Source organism: Anolis carolinensis, chromosome 1 (assembly GCF_035594765.1).
Source record: "Anolis carolinensis isolate JA03-04 chromosome 1, rAnoCar3.1.pri, whole genome shotgun sequence".
Classification (NCBI taxonomy): Eukaryota; Metazoa; Chordata; class Lepidosauria; order Squamata; family Dactyloidae; genus Anolis; species Anolis carolinensis.
In genome coordinates this window covers 193807736-193824321 of record NC_085841.1, presented here as the reverse complement: position 1 = coordinate 193824321, position 16586 = coordinate 193807736, and the positions used below count along the sequence as shown (strand labels likewise).

The window sequence follows — 16586 nt, the reverse complement described above, 5'->3', positions numbered from 1 at the left end:
AAACAGCCCATGGAGGAAATCAATAAATCTTCTAGACTTGTTTTTAAAAGTGTCCCATTGTGAACCCATTTATTCAAACGTGTCAGCATACACAGATTAGTCATCACTCTGTTGTGCAGGAATGTCGCAATGCCTCTTCCACATCTGTTCTTGATATAACTTAGTTCAGTGGAGAAAACATTTGGAACAATGGAAAGAATATTTCAGAGAAAGCCAAGGGAATGTCCAGAAACCACCTGTTGCAATTTAGAACATTTAACTCAGGGCTTTATTAGGAATACATTTAGAGAAGGGTGGGAGAAAAAATGGTCTCATTCATATTTTGATACACACTTACACAATTACGTATGTTTAAACCCATATATGAATGAAAACTCATCCATCTTAGGAATTTTGTAAGAGAATTCTTCAGTCTAAAATGTGTACTGAAGTATATATATACAGCGTTCTCTTACTACTTCGCGGTTTGCTTTTTGCAGTTTTTCAATAAACTCTAAAAGAATATTATAAATCATTAAAAAAATTACAATTTACAGCCTAAGGAAGGGAGGAAAAAGAAGTCAAAGGGAGAGAAAAGGAGCCCAAGCAGCAACGGGAGGAGAAGGAGGCAATTTATCAACACACGATTGGTTGATAAAGACTTAAAATAGTGTAAAAGGTAAAGGTTTCCCCTGACGTTAAGTCCAGTCGTGACCGACTCTGGGGGTTGGTGCTCATCTCCATTTTTAAGCCGAAGAGCCGGCGTTGGCCATAGAAATCTCCAGGTCATGTGGTCATGACTGCATGACCTTCCCGCCGGAGCAGTACCTATTGATCTACTCACATTTGCATGTTTTCGAACGGCTAGGGGCTAACAGCGGGCGCTCATTCCGCTCCCGGGATTTGAACCTGGGACCTTTTGGTCCGCAAGCTCAGCAGCTCAGTGCTTTAACAAACTGTGCCACCAGGGGCCCTAAAATAGTGTATAACCATTAAAATAATGTATAAATATGTAGCATCCCTACTTCGTGGATTTTCACTTATTGTGGATAGTCCTGGAAACTAACCCCAGTGATAAGTGAGGGAGCACTGTATATAAAAAAATTCTAAATAAAATATCAATGAAAATGGTGTTAGAATGCCCTATATTAAGGAAAATTGTTTAATAATAATAATAATAATAATAATAATAATAATAATAATAATAATTTTATTTATTACTCGTCTCCTCTCCCTGAAGGAACTCTGGGCGGCTTACAACAAGTGACAAATACAAAAACAATATAGTAAAATACAAAACAGTAATAAACAATAAACAGTTACCAACTTTCAGTCTGCAAGTTCAGCAGCCTAGTGCTTTAACACACTTCGCCACCGGGGCTTCTTGTTCATGTAGATGTTAAAAAACATAGGGGATAAAATAGAGCCTTACAGGACATTACACTAAAGATCAGGGGTCTGAGCAAGCATCCCCTTGCACCACCATCTGTGCCTGACCCTCCAGGTACCACTCGCACCACTGCAAGGCAGTGCCCCCAAGACTCATCCCAGAGAGCCAGCCCAAAAGGATACCATGGTTGATGGTATTGAAAGCTGCTGAGAGATCCAAGAGAACCAAAAGGGACACACTCCCCCTATCAAGCTCTCTGTGGAAGTTATCCACTAAGGTGACCAAAGCTGTCTCTGTTCCGTAACCAGGTCTAAAACCAGCCTGTTTATTTTATTTATTTCGTGTCAAAAGCATTGCATAACAAATACATTTTAAAAATGATGAAAAAAAATAGAGGAAATCACAAAACAATTAAATAGTTTTAGACCAGAAGCGGGCAACAGCAACTGCATTGTCCGTAGCTTTAAGCAACTCCTCCTCTGTACATGAGGTAGGACATTGTGGGCAAGCATACATATGCGGAGTTGTTTGTTCTGCTCCACAGTCACACAAGGTGGAGGATTCCTCCAGGTAGTGCCACCTCACCAAGTTGTCTTTAGATCTGCCCACTCCACTTCTGAGTCTGTTCAGGGACTTCCAAGTTGCCCATTCTTGGTTTGCCCCTGGAGGAAGGCCCTCATGGGGGGCCATCCAGTTGGAATTGCCAGGTTTAGCTGCCCAGAGAGACACCCTTGCTGCTGCTGGAGGAACATCAAGAGGAGTGATGGTTCTCATGAAGCCCTTCCTTGATTTGAGTCTGGTGGGAGGAGGCTGATAGTCATGCAGTGGGTGGCTTTCACAATGTTCGACCTTATTTCTCTCACCGTTAGCAGCAACTTCCCGTCGCACGTCAGGAGGGGCAATGCCAGCTAACTTGTAGAGTTTATCAACAGGTGTAGGTTTAAGGCATCCTGTGATTATTCTGCATGTTTCATTTAGTGCTATGTGACCCAGCCTGTGATGGGTCAAGATAATTGGTTTCCTCCAAGAATCCCTGAAGTTGAGTAGCCACCACATGCTCTAAAACCTTGCCCATGAAGAGGAGGTTGGAAATTGGCCAATAGTTGTCAAGGAACGCCGGGTCCAGGGAGGGAAAGGAAAGGAGAACTAGAATCATAGAATCATAGAATCATAGAATAGTAGAGTTGGAAGAGACCACATGGGCCATCTAGTCCAACCCCCTGCTAAGAAGCAGGAAATCGCATTCAAAGCACCCCCGACAGATGGCCATCCAGCCTCTGCTTAAAAGCCTCCAAGGAAGGAGCCTCCACCACGGCCCCGGGGAGAGAGTTCCACTGTCGAACAGCTCTCACAGTGAGGAAGTTCTTCCTGATGTTCAGGTGGAATCTCCTTTCCTGTAGTTTGAAGCCATTGTTCCGTGTCCTAGTCTGCAGGGCAGCAGAAAACAAGCTTGCTCCCTATGACTTCCCTTCACATATTTGTACATGGCTATCATGTCTCCTCTCAGCCTTCTCTTCTGCAGGCTAAACATGCCCAGCTCTTTAAGCCGCTCCTCATAGGGCTTGTTCTCCAGACCCTTAATCATTTTAGTCGCCCTCCTCTGGACGCTTTCCAGCTTGTCAACATCTCCCTTCAACTGTGGTGCCCAAAATTGGACACAGTATTCCAGGTGTGGTCTGACCAAGGCAGAATAGAGGGGGAGCATAACTTCCCTGGATCTAGACGCTATACCCCTATTGATGCAGGCCAGAATCCCATTGGCTTTTTTAGCAGCCGCATCACATTGTTGGCTCATGTTTAACTTGTTGTCCACGAGGACTCCAAGGTCTATGATTCTATGATTCTATGAGGGCTTCTTTAAACTTCGTCTTATAGCTGTGTTTTTTAGGCAAGGTAGAACCCTGCCTTGGCCCAGTGAAGTGTTGACAATGTTGGAAACCCAATCAGCCAATCCCTCTCCAGCTTGCTTAATAAGCCAAGAAGGGCAAGAAACCAGAGCGCACACGCTGCAAGGATCTTGTCCACGTCATCAGGCTGAACAAACTGAAACAAATTCTTCAAACTAGGACAAACAGGAGTCTTAGGTACATCTATTGGCATTGTTATAATGCTGGTGTCTTAAGTCGGAACAGATCCAAGCAACGTTATCTGCAAAATGGTCTCCAAAATCGCCACATTGAGCTGTTGTATGGTCAGGGGTCCTGCCCTGAGAACCAGGGTGAAGGAGCCCCCTGACTACCTGAAACAGCTCAGCTGGTCTATTGATTGCAGACGCAATGGAGGCAGCTGAGTAAGTTTTCCTGGCTGCCTTGGTTGACGTGGAGTAGGTGTTAAGTGAGGCTCTAGCCCGTGTTCAGTCAGATTCGTCCCGAGTTTTCCACTAGCGGTAATCTAGTCCGTCTTGCTTGTTTCATTGCTGCCAGCTCCCTGGTGAACCAGGGGGCTGAATTAGTTCTTCTGGGCAAGAGGGGGGTGCTCAGGAGTGATTGTGTCCACTGCCCTGGTCATTTTGTTCCAGAGATCAACCAGAGTATCAACAGGATCACCTGCCTCCATGACAGGAAAATCCCTAAGGGACATCAGGAAACCATCTGGATCCATAAGTTTCCTGGGATGAACCATTTTAATTGGTCTCCCACTCCTGTGGAGGTAGGAAGTCGTAGTGAGTCTGAATCTGATCAGGTAATGATCTGTCCATGGCAAAGGCACATTGGCAAATTTCTCCACACCAATTATATCACCCCACTACTACTACTATTACTACTACTATTGAAGCAGAATATCTGCCATATTTGCATGCAATGGGATTTCTTGCAGGATAAAAGTAATTTTTATTACAATGCCCTGTTGTTATCTCTCACTCAGCCTAATGCAAAGCCTTCCTTACCTTCTCAGCAGCAACGATTTAGGGGGGAAACAGTCTCATGTGGCTTAATGGCTTTGAAATGCTGCAAAGCTTTTACATAAAATGGAAAAGCAACATCAGTAACAGGGAAAAGGGATGGGTGCTTTCAGAGCAGCTCTTAAATGGACAGTGGTGAAAATTGATCGAGAGGCCTGTCAGTGCCATTACTTTGAGGGCATATGAACAGTATGTGGAACTAAATTTGGATTAACCACAAGCTGCTGTGCACCACAGATGGGGAGTATCATGCAATACATTAAAAGCCGATTTGCCTTTGAGCTTTACGCAGGGCTGTCTGGAGTTACAAGGAGGATCTCCTGCATTGTGGGGTCTTTTTGTATTAGAATTTAGAAATGAATATTTTTTGGACTACAGTTCCCAGAATTCACCAGCCAGCATGGTCATTAGTCATGCAAGGTGTAGAAATATGAAAGTTGTAATTTTTTTTTAAAAAAACCTTCTAGTTACTTACACCATCTTATCAATCTTGAGATACATAATGCTTTAATCTATCTATACACATAATAAAAGTGAATATCTGTATATGTGTGTGGCATGGGTGTCCGCTCACACAGACTGCCTCTGGTCTCCATAAATAGGCTATAGTTCCCAGTGTTGTGGACCCACCAAGTCACTCCCTCCCAGGACATTGCAGGTTACAGCGAGTATATCCTAGTTTTCCTTTCTCTCCCATTTGCATGACCCCGCCCACTGCCTCTCCCGTAACCCTTTCCTATTCTTTTCTATGGCACACAGCAAACAGAGGAATTGATCAGCAACTGAACATACTGGAGAGGTTTAGGGAGAATTTACCATGATTTATAGGAGTTGTAGGGACGGTGATGTATAGTTCACCTGCAATCTAAGAGCCCTCTGAACCCCACTGATGGACCTGGAACTCCCAACATGTTCCAACATGGCCAAATTTGCATACTGGTGGGGTTTGGGTGTGATTGACCTTGACATCCAGGAGTTATAGTTCACCTACACTGAATCCATCTGATGTTGGATCTGGACCAAACTTGGCACACAAATTCAACCTGGCCAACTGGGAATACTGGTGAACTTTGGCCTTTATCTCTGGGAGTTATAGTTCACCTGTATGCCATGAGCCCTCTGAATCCTACCAATGATGGAGCTGGACCAAACATGGAACACAGACCCAACACTGACAACTAGGGGTGATTAACCTTTGCATCAGAGAGTTATAGTTCACCCATGTTCAGAGAACACTGAACCCAGCAAGTGACAGATTGGGACCAAACTTGGCACACAGATACAATATGGCTAACTGTGAATTTTGTGTGTGATTGACCTTGGCATCAAAGAGTTATAGTTATTATTATTATTATTATTATTATTATTAAACTTTATTTGTACCCCGCTAGCATCTCCCGAAGGACTCGATGCGGCTTACAAAGGCCAAGGCCTCAACATACAATATAACAATACAAAACAAAAGGCAAATTAAAAACAATTAAAACAGTATAAACAACAAGCAATAAACAATACGCTAAAACACAATAAAACTGGGCCGGGCCAGAGTAATGGGTACAAGATTAAAAGTGCTGATGTGACAGGTGATATATAAGGCTTCTAGGGCAAGTGCAGAGTGCGATATACGATCTTAGTTCTAATAAAGTGCTTATGGGACTTGGTATTGGAGATTTCCTATTAATCTGGGAAGGCACATTGGAACAGCCAGGTCTTCAAGTTCTTTCTGAAGACTGCCAATGTAGGGGCCTGTCTGAGATCCTTGGGGAGGGTGTTCCAGAGTCGGGGGGCCACCACAGAGAAGGCCCTGTCTCGTGTCCCCACCAACCGCGCTTGCGACGCAGGCGGGATCACGAGCAGGGCCTCTCCAGATGACCGAAGTGAATGCGTGGGTTCGTAGACGGAGATGCGGTCACGGAGGTAGGATGGTCCCAAACCGTTCAGGGCTTTGTAGGTAAGCACCTGCACCTTAAATTGGGCTCGGAAAGTAAATGGCAGCCAGTGGAGCTCCTTGAACAGAAGGGTTGACCTCTCTCTGTAAGGGGCCCCAGTTAACATCCTGGCTGCCGCTCGTTGGACCAGTTGGAACCTCCGAGCCGTTTTCAAGGGCAGCCCCACGTAGAGCGTATTACAGTAGTCCAGTCTGGAGGTGACCAAGGCATGGACCACCCCGGTCAGATCAGCCTTCGCGAGGTACGGTCGCAGTTGGCGCACGAGTCTCAATTGTGCGAAGGCCCTCCCAGACACCGCTGACGCCTGAGCCTCGAGCGTAAACGATGAATCCAAGAGGACTCCCAAACTGTGGACCTGTGGCTTCAGGGGGAGTGTAACCCCGTCCAGCACAGGTTGCCACCCAATACCCCGGTCAGGAATACGATCGACCAGGAGGACCTCTGTCTTGTCGGGAGTTCACCCGTATTCAGAGAACACTGAACCCAGCAAGTGACGGATCTGGAACAAACTTGGCACACAGAACCAACATGGCCAACTGTGAATATTTGCAGAGTTTGGGGAGGATTGACTCAAGATTTTTGGAAATTGCAGTTCACCCACATCCTTATGCCCCAACCAGATGAGGCAATATTATTTATTTATTTATTTATTTATTTAAAACATTTATATTCCACCCTTCTCACCCCGAAGGGAACTCAGGGCAGAACACAACATATATATGGCAAACATTCAATGCCGGAACATAAAATAAATAAACACTAAAATCAGTTATCTTCACATTAAAGCAATTATTTAAAACCATCACATGTCAGCCGTACCATATCCGGTCAGCAGGGTGAAATTTCCTATTGACTACTATATAAGCAATTATCACCAACAGGACATTTTTATTAGTGGCACTCTACTTCGAGAATGTAATTCTCAGAGTGCTTCATCTAGCTGTTGTTATGTTTTTGATGACAAATGAGGACTTTCTTTTATTTTCTAAGGACATATATTTTCGTATACTGCATAATTTGTAAATTTGTGCTGAATCTACACTGCCCTATATCCCAGGATCCGATTCCAGATTATCTGGTTTGAATTGGATTATATGAATCTCCACTACTCTACAGGGTGTTTGAAAAAGAACTCCTTATTCACCATTTAAATTAAATGGTGAATAGGGAGTTCTTTTTCAAACACCTTGTATAATATGGGATAAGCAGATAATCTGGGATCAAATCCTGGCATATAGGGTAGTGTAGAAGGTGCCTTAGTCTTTCAGTTTCAAAATATTTTTGATCTGTTTAGATCCTTGCCCAGTGCTGTTCTCTGCTCTTGCTTTCGATTTTTCTTGCAACCATTTGAAACCAGTTTAGAATTTACGTCATTTTGTTATGTGTAGGCATTTTCTGATTTTGACCTCCCCTTTGTGAACTGCCCAGAGAACGCTGGAAGATAAACTCAGCAAGAACTCAAATGAGTTTGCAGCCTCTTGGTGGGCAGTTTATGACAGAGATAAGATTTCAATCCAGGACATTCTGCGTCTCAGTTCAGCATCTTTCACTTCTGTGCTAGTGATGGGCAATTGCAGAAGATGAAGACAGCATGTCCTCCCAACTGAGGCTCTCTGTGAGCTGCAGAGCACAAAAATGTCCTACATTTGTAAATATACCTGGACACATAACCTTTGTTAGACACAATGGCAATTCCAAGTCATATGTCTTCATTGTAAGAGCATGATCTAAATGCATAAGAATGTGCCACATGGAAATAAGGTTAGGTATATATTCCTAGCACTTTGGCAGAGGAATTCTTCCTGCTTGCAGTTTCCTAACATTAGGGTATACACATGAGCACCTTCCATGTAAGTGGGCAACATTTGGAGGTAATAGTAGGGAAGACCAATCTTTTTTTTTCCCACTGTACCCTTGACTGGGTAAATTTCTCCTTCCCAAATTCCCCAATTTCCCAATTTCCTGGAGGGAGGGGAAAAATCCCTGGAATTACAGTAAAGTCTCGCTTATCCAACATAAATGGGCTGGCAGAACGTGGGTAAGCGAAAATGTTGGATAATAAGGAGGGATTAAGGAAAAGCCTATTAAGTGTCAAATTACGTTATGATTTTACAAATTATGCACCAAAACATCATGTTTTACAACAAATCAACAGAAAAAGCAGTTCAGTACATGGTAACGTTATGTAGTAATTACTGTATTTCCAAATTTAGCACCAAAACATTGCAATATATTGAAAACATTGACTACAAAAAACACTAACTACTAAAAGGCAAACTGCGTTAGATAATACAGAATGTTGGCTAAGCGAAGGTTGGATAAGCGAGACTCTACTGTATTTGTCTTCTGAAGTGTGCAAGCAATGCACTATAAAAGAGGCACATGGTTTAATATAATTTCTTCCTGTGAGCTGATGCCGAATCTTCATTTAGCCATTTCTGTCTTCTTACTCCATATTAATACACATAACCTGCCATTTAGAAGCAGCTGCTGAATTGACTTACCTGGTGGAGAGTCGGTCATAATTACTAATGACGCGGGTGTAGGCCTTCTTTTCCTAATCTGTGGAATATATAGGAACAAGACAACTGATTAAATTATGGCCCTAAATTCAATAACAACTCAATTAAATAACAACCCTGAATCTATAAGAAAAGACAAATGGCATGACTGCCTTATTATATCTAATACTGACATCCTTAAAACTTTAATATGATTAGATTGCTTTAATAATTATTCACTACTCTAAAGGAGCTCCCGGTGGCACAGCGTATTAAACTGCTGAGCTGCTGAACTTGCTGAAGGTCGGCGGTTCAAATTTGGGGAGTAGAGTGAGCTCCAACTGTTAGCCCCAGCTTCTGCCAACCCAGCAGTTCAAAAACATGGAAATGTGAATAGATCAATAGGTACCGCTCTGGAGGGAAGATAATAGTGCTCCATGCAGTCATGCTGGCCACATGATCTTGGAGGTGTCTACAGACAACGGCGGCTATTTGGCTTAGAAATTGAGATGAGCACCAACCCTAGAGTCGGACACGACTGGACTAGATGTCAGGGGAAAGCCTTTGCCTTTACCTATCCTCTGCCAGAGTTCTAGAAAGATTGTAGAAAATTCACACAGCCACTGGTGATACATGTACTGAAATCGATACTGCCAATTACATGTTTAATGCTTTTTTGGCAGTGCTGGCTGATGACATTAGAGGAGTTGTTAATCCAACCTAGATATGAGCTCAAACTTTGAAGGAGCTATCCAAGGTGCTGAACTCATAACATTTAAATTTAGACCTAGAGTGGATTTACTGCCACAGAAGTCTCTAGCAGCTTTCCTCCCACAGTTGGCAGTATTTTTCTGGAATTAAAATATGCGAATGCTACAAAGGACAAGGTCCAACAATCAGGGTTGCTCTTTCAAAACAGAAGTGCCCTATGTTAAGGGACTCCGGAAGCAGTGTCCAAATCAGGGTTCGTATGTAGCTTATTGGGCTGCACCAATAATAATAATAATAATAATAATAATAATAATAATAATAACTACTACTACTACTACTACTACTATAATAATAAATGATACTGTGGGACTTTCGAATCCAGACTGACAAAGTTCTGGAACACAACACACCAGACATCACAGTTGTGGAAAGGAAAATGGTTTGGATCATTGATGTTGCCATCCCAGGTGACAGTTGCATTGACGAAAAACAACAGGAAAAACCCAGCCGCTATCAGGACCTCAAGATTGAACTTCAAATACTCTGGCAGAAACCAGTGCAGGTGGACCCGGTGGTGATCGGCACATTGGGTGCCGTGCCAAAAGATCTCAGCTGGCATTTGGAAACAACAGACATTCACAAAATTACGATCTGCCAACTGCAAAAGACCACCCTACTGGGATCTGTGTGCATCATCCAAAAATACATCACACAGTCCTAGACACTTGGGAAATGTTCGACTTCTGATTTTGTGATACGAAATCCAGCATATCTATCTTGTTTGCTGTGTCATAATAAAACAACAACAACAACAACAACAACACCACTTTATTTATATTCCATTCTATCTCCCCAAGGGGACTCAGGGCAGATCACACTACACATACATAGCAAACATTCAATGCTGTTTGGAGTCAGGACAGAACAGAATAACCAACTAAATACATCTCAAAACATGCACTCAAGAAACTGGGACTGTGTTTCCTAAGATAGCAAAAAATAATTAAGATGGATGAATTCAACTCTCCATGGTATTTGCTGGTTTCTGTATAAGAGGACATGAGCGTGCTTATATCTTTTACCTGAAGTCAAAACACAGTTTCAAGACACTTTCATACTGGACTGCATGATAAACTGTGTTTGAAATGTTGTTTCAAAGACAGTTTATGTTGTGGCATGGAGGTGAGCAGGGTAAAACACCAGCACTATACTGATAGCCAGTACTATCTTTAGTCAGGATGAGGCTTTGTATGCCTCATATGACAGATGCGAGGGCTGGGGGGGGGGGGGCAATGAAAAGCATCATTTAAGCCTCAGACTTGTTCATCCTGTAGCCTCCCCACCCCAACTCCACCTGTTCTCTTCCCTTGGAGGATACATTTCATATAGCCTTACCACAGACCCTAAATTACTCTGCTACCTTTAGCTGCAGTAGAAGATCCAAACCATGATAATTTTGACTACCACTCCAGTTGACTTCTGCACATAAAACTGGGGGCAGGAGAATTATCCATTGTCTTAGGCAGCAAAGTTTCTTTGGGATGAAGATGCTCTTGAGGTTCCAATTTACAAAGTCAGCATAACAGCTGGGAGGAGGGCATACTAGTACATACTAGTCTATGCTTTTATCATTATCATTTAGCATTCATTTGCTGGTGTTGGGTGGCTTGTAGTAGTAGGGAGCAGCCCCCCCCCCATTGCAGCAGCTCCACTGGCTGCCAGTCTGTTCCTGGGCACAGTTCAAGGTGCTGGTTATGACCTTTAAAGACCTAGACCAGTGGTTTTCAACCTGTGGGTCCCCAGATGTTTTGGGCTTCAGCTCCCAGAAATCGTAACAGCTGGTAAACAGGCTGGGATTTCTGAGAGTTGTAGGCCAAAAACATCTGGGGACCCCAAGGTGAGGATCATTGGGTTTAAGGATTTTCTTTTAAAAATAAAAATGCAGTGAATTACATGATAAACTAAATTCACATTTCTGTGCTATGAAAGACCTGGACCTATTCATGCCTCTGGCTCAAATTTAGTCTGTGCTTTTATGTACTGCCACAATGCAATGTGAGATATTGATAGCTCAGAAATAATGAAAATGGCTGGGATTTCTGAGAGTTGTAGGCCAAAACACCTGGAGACCCACAGGTTGAGAACCACTGCCCTAGACAGTTCAGATCCAGGCTATTTGGCCAACCGCATCTCCTTGCACAAACCTGCCCAGGCCCTGAGATCTTCAGGAAAGGCCCCTCTTTTGATTCCACCTCCATCTCAAGCTCAGTTGGTGGGAACGAGAGAGAACAGGGCCTTTCCTCTCAGTGGCTGTTCCTTGACCCTGGAACTCCCATCTTCCCAGGAAAGCCAGATTGGCCCCTTCCTTGCTATCCTTCCAGCAGCAGGCTAAAACCTTTTTATTCAGGCAAGCTTTCAAAGATGGTTTTTAAGATCAGTTCAGAGAGTGCTGTGGGTGGGATGGGGGGGGGATATGAGTTTTAAATGCCATTACTGTGTTTTAATTTTTTAAACCACACTGCTACTATTTAATTTCTTTTTAACTTTTGTATTGCACCATTTAAACTTGCCTAGTGTGAAGTGCTAGTTGCCTTGGGTCCCCATGGGGAGAATGGTGGGGTATAAATAAAGATGATGATGATAGCAGCAAGCAATGAAGTCTTTTTTATTTTAGTATCCCTTTAGCTATTAAAGATCAACATTATGGAGTACAAGAGACAAGTGAGTATCACTTATTCAAAATGCTTGGGACCAGAAGCACTTGGGATTTTGGAATTTCCCCCCAAATATTGGAATATTTATATTTTTCATATGCATACATGATGTCTGAAATGGAAAAACATGAGATTCATTTATGTTTTATATAAACATACACATGGTGTGAAGGTAATTTCATACAATATTTTAAATAATTGTGTGCATGAAATAAGGTTCATGTCCATTGAACCATCAAAAAGAAAGTGTCAGTAGCTGAACAATCCATGTGTACAATTCTGGATTTCAGAATTATTTGAGATTTCAGAATTTTGGTTAATGGATGCTCATCTTGTGCATTGTCTAGCTTCTTGCAACATCAGTGGCCACAAACAATGAGAAAATCAAACAGGAGTGTAACCTCTCGTGCATGTAATGGAATAAAGAATCATATATAGTAGACATAACCTGCTTTGCTGCAGATTTCCGTCCACATTGTCCAAACATTGTCCAAACATATAACATGCTAGCCGACAATTATGTTTCTGTTTATGAATGTCTCAGCCTTGAGAAGATATATTCCTTTCTCCTGTTTCTCTCATCCTTCATCTGCCATCAACAACTTATCTCTTCTTGGTAATAAGAAGTGTCTTCTTGTGGAGGACATTCTAGGGAAAACACTGTGATCCTACATGGTCTAGTTGAAAGGAAACTGGATTGAATTCCAGTGTTTACTTTGATGAAAGCATTAGAATTGCCCCTCCATACACTTAGGAATAAGCCCCAAGAATGTAATGATTATTTCTTCTGAGTATGCGCCGCCAACCTCCAAATAACCTTTTGCAGATATAATCAGGGATTCTTGGTGATGCGAGAGGATTATTCTAAGCCACCAAATCAATAATGTCTTCATCATCCAGCTAATTGGTTCTCCATTTCTTATTTTCTGGGATGCCTCCATTATCGAATTGACAGCTCTGAGATTTGCTGGCAATCACCCAACTTACATTAATAAATGTGGAAATATCCTTCACCTATAATGTGTGTTTACACGGAAATATATTAATTCCAGTTGTGCATGAATAATATCTAAGCTATACAAAATTATCCACACTTCATAACATCCAAAATGGTTGGGAAATGGTTACTTTTCGTCTACTTCTTACACAAATCTGAGGACACCTGAGAGGAATCTAAAACACCACTCGCCATTCAAAAGAACTTTTTTCACACCTGATATCTACATTCTGTAAACATCTGAAAATCTGGCTATTTAAATGTGCATTTGATTAAATTGGCATAAATTGACAACTGTCCCTTACCTCCACCTAAACACAATTACTGCTGTTGTTCTGGTCCATTCAGTAGAGGTTTATAAGATATTGTACACAGACAACATTTGCCTTGCCCCCAGTGGAATTAATTAACTGTGTCTGATTAATAGCTATTGCTTGAGTATGTTTTAATGTATTATATGTTTTATGAATTTTATGTTTATATGTTTTAAATGTATTTATGTGATTGTATTTTATTGTGTATTGCTGGGCTTGGTCCCCATGTGAGCCGCCTCAAATCACTTCGGGGAGATGGGGTGGGATATAAGAATAAAGTTATTATTATTATTATTATTATTATTATTATTATTATTATTATTATTATTATTATTACCTGGCTGCATAACAAGCTGACTCTCCCTTTGTATTGCAAGATCTAGCAAACCAATTTTATATTATGCTTCTCTTTTTGTTATACATTCATTGGGGTGTTTTTTAACATGTCTATTTCAAGTATGGTATATATTACTTTTATTTTATCTTTAAAGTGTATACTCGATAGCTTCTATTTTTATTTTTATATGTATAGAAGAATTAAGAAGGCAGAGCCTCACCACTCTTTAGCCCAAACAAATAGTGGGAAGACTAGTTTATCTGAAGAAGCAATGAAACTGGCCTATACCCGGGAAACCAGTCGTAACCATCCCCGGCACCACAGATCACTTGGCCATCCCAGATACCCTACAACAGATTGATATCAACACCTAGAAACAACAACCTATTCATTTAACCCTTAAGCAGGCCTGTAGCGAGGGGGCGGTTTTAGGGGTTCAACCCCCCCCCCCCGAAATTTTTCAGGTTATAAAAAAACCCTGGTTTACTCATGAATTTTAACTGGTTAACCAAATCCCCATGCTAAGTCTATGAGACGCAAAACATTAAGAGTCCCTCCAGGCACTATTTCAAGCAGATGTTGACAGGTTTGTAGCGGGGAGAGGTGTGTGCTAGGGGTTCAACCCCACCCCCCCCCCCCCGAAATTTTCAAAACCCCTCCCGAATTTTTTTTCTGGCTACGGCCCTGCCCTTAAGATATCATTATATGACTGGTATCCAGGAGCTACTCTAAGAAGTACTTATACAGATGTTATATTAATTACTGAACTGTCTTTTTCCATGCTCCAGCAACACTTGAGAACACTATCAAGCAGTAGATTCTGCTTGTTTTTCATTTATTCGATTTGACAAGACTGAAATCAAACTAGAGACTACAACAGTTTTATGTTAAGGCTTATGTGAAGGGTTGACTTTTTGTACATCTGCATGTTAAGAACTGTTTATTTAACTCGATTCAATGCTGTGATAGCATTTTTGATTGTTATTAAGTCAACAATAAGACTTTGTCTGGTTTTTCTTTCTATTTGACATAACTGGTACTTAAACTATAAATAGGAATAGTTTTTCCATAATACCTTTGTAAGTGTTGCCAAGTGTATTCCTTTATGTTAAGAACTATACTAATGTAGTAAATGAGAATACAAGTAGTGGATACCTTAAGTAAAGTATTCATTGCAATATATACTACTAGTAAACGTAAGAGATTCCATAGGGACGGGGCTATGATCTACCACTGTTTCTAGTCAAATCCAGTTTAGATTGATGTCAATAGGACACCAGAATCCCCTTCTTTTGCAGTTTGTATAACAAGTGCCACTAAAAGTTGTTTATATAGAATATAATATTACATTATCAACATAGTACTTATATTATATACCATACTTTCCTTTTTACATTTCACTAATGATCTAGCATAGCAAGAGGAGAGGAATAATTAAAAAAGCATTAATATCCCTCTTGGGAGGCATCTCAAAAAAGGGCAGGAACGTTTGCTTGGGAATGCGAATATGACCTGGAACATCCAAAGGGCAAACCTCCCTTCCTCGCTCCTTCTCCTTCTCTTGGGTACCAATTCACTTTTTGAAATCCCTTCACTTCTCAAATTCTCTTCTCGGGAAAACATCCCACCCTTCCTCATCTTCTCTCCCCTCCACACCAAAGTAATGAAGATCAAATGAGCTACTTACCTGTTCTGCTGCTTCGGGATCTATTTGACTTTGAAATAATGGTACAGCGAACTGTATCTTTTTGGGGCTGTTTGGCTCCATGGCTGTGAGGATGGGGATGCTGAAGCAAAAAGAGCCTGAAAGTAAAGGAGGAGGATGTTATGCCTGCAGTTGCCCCCTGGCACACACCCCGAAGCCTCTCCGAGTGCTGCTTAATAATAACAGCTGTAATTAGGTAGTGGAGTGGAGCAGCTTGGCCCAAGAAACTCCCTGCTCCCACATCCGCCAGCAGCCGTCCCTCTGTCTGGAGTTGCTCGTACTATTCCTCCTCCGGCCCTTCAAACCCTCTCGGCGTGATGCTGAAAGGAACAAAAACGCTAATTGTGTGCCGATTCCCTTCTGCACATGCCAAGCACTCACTCAGAAGCTAATTGAAAATGCAATACTAGCCTGGCTTGGCCTGCTGCCCTGGGATTTGAAAGAGAGGATCTCTCTCTGCTGTACATTACCCAACTGGCTGTGGCAAAGTGCAAAGTAAGCGCTCTACGGAGTATTGCTGATGGACCATGAATTATTGATAGCCCCGGAGATCGGAATGTTTTCAGATTTGAGGTGTGGATGGGGCACTTGGAGCAGGGGAGATCCAACAGATCACTCTCCCTCTAAACTCTTGCAGAATACATTCTCTACTTCTCGTGGTACAGGGCGGACCCTACTATCAGACAATCTGAGATTTCAATGTCCTGATTTTTTTTTCCATTTTGTAGTTAGGTAAAGGTAAAGGTTTTCCCCTGACATTAAGTCTAGTTGTGTCCGACTCTGGGGGTTGGTGCTCATCTCCATTTCTAAGCCGAAGATCCGGCGTTTCCATAGACACCTCCAAGGTCATGTGGCTGGCATGACTGCATGGACCACCGTTACCTTCCCACTGGAGCGGTACCTATTGATCTACTCACATTTGCATAATTTTGAACTGCTAGGATGGCAGAAGCTTGGCCCAACAGTGGGAGCTCACCTCGCTCTCCAGATTCGAACCAACAACCTTTTGGTCAGCATGTTCAGCAGCTCAACAATTTAACCCGCTGCACCATCAGGGGTTCTTTTTTGTGGTTATTGCTATCTTAAT

General features: G+C 42.1%; 1 protein-coding gene across 2 annotated transcripts in view; it reads right to left on the bottom strand.

Moving 5' to 3' along the window:
• The window catches only part of ppp1r1c (protein phosphatase 1 regulatory inhibitor subunit 1C), a 59056-nt gene extending 43075 nt beyond the window's left edge, over positions 1 to 15981 (bottom strand). The window contains exons 1-2 of one of the 2 annotated variants that reach the window (XM_003223912.4): positions 15482 to 15981; positions 8725 to 8782 (exon numbers count right to left, since the gene is read on the bottom strand). In XM_003223912.4, coding sequence (XP_003223960.1) covers positions 8725 to 8782; positions 15482 to 15562 — 139 coding nt within the window. In that variant the 5' untranslated portion in view covers positions 15563 to 15981. The remainder of the gene's footprint in view (positions 1 to 8724; positions 8783 to 15481) is intronic. The other variant, XM_008115489.3, reaches the window with a different exon arrangement.
• Between the last annotated feature and the right edge of the window lie 605 nt (positions 15982 to 16586).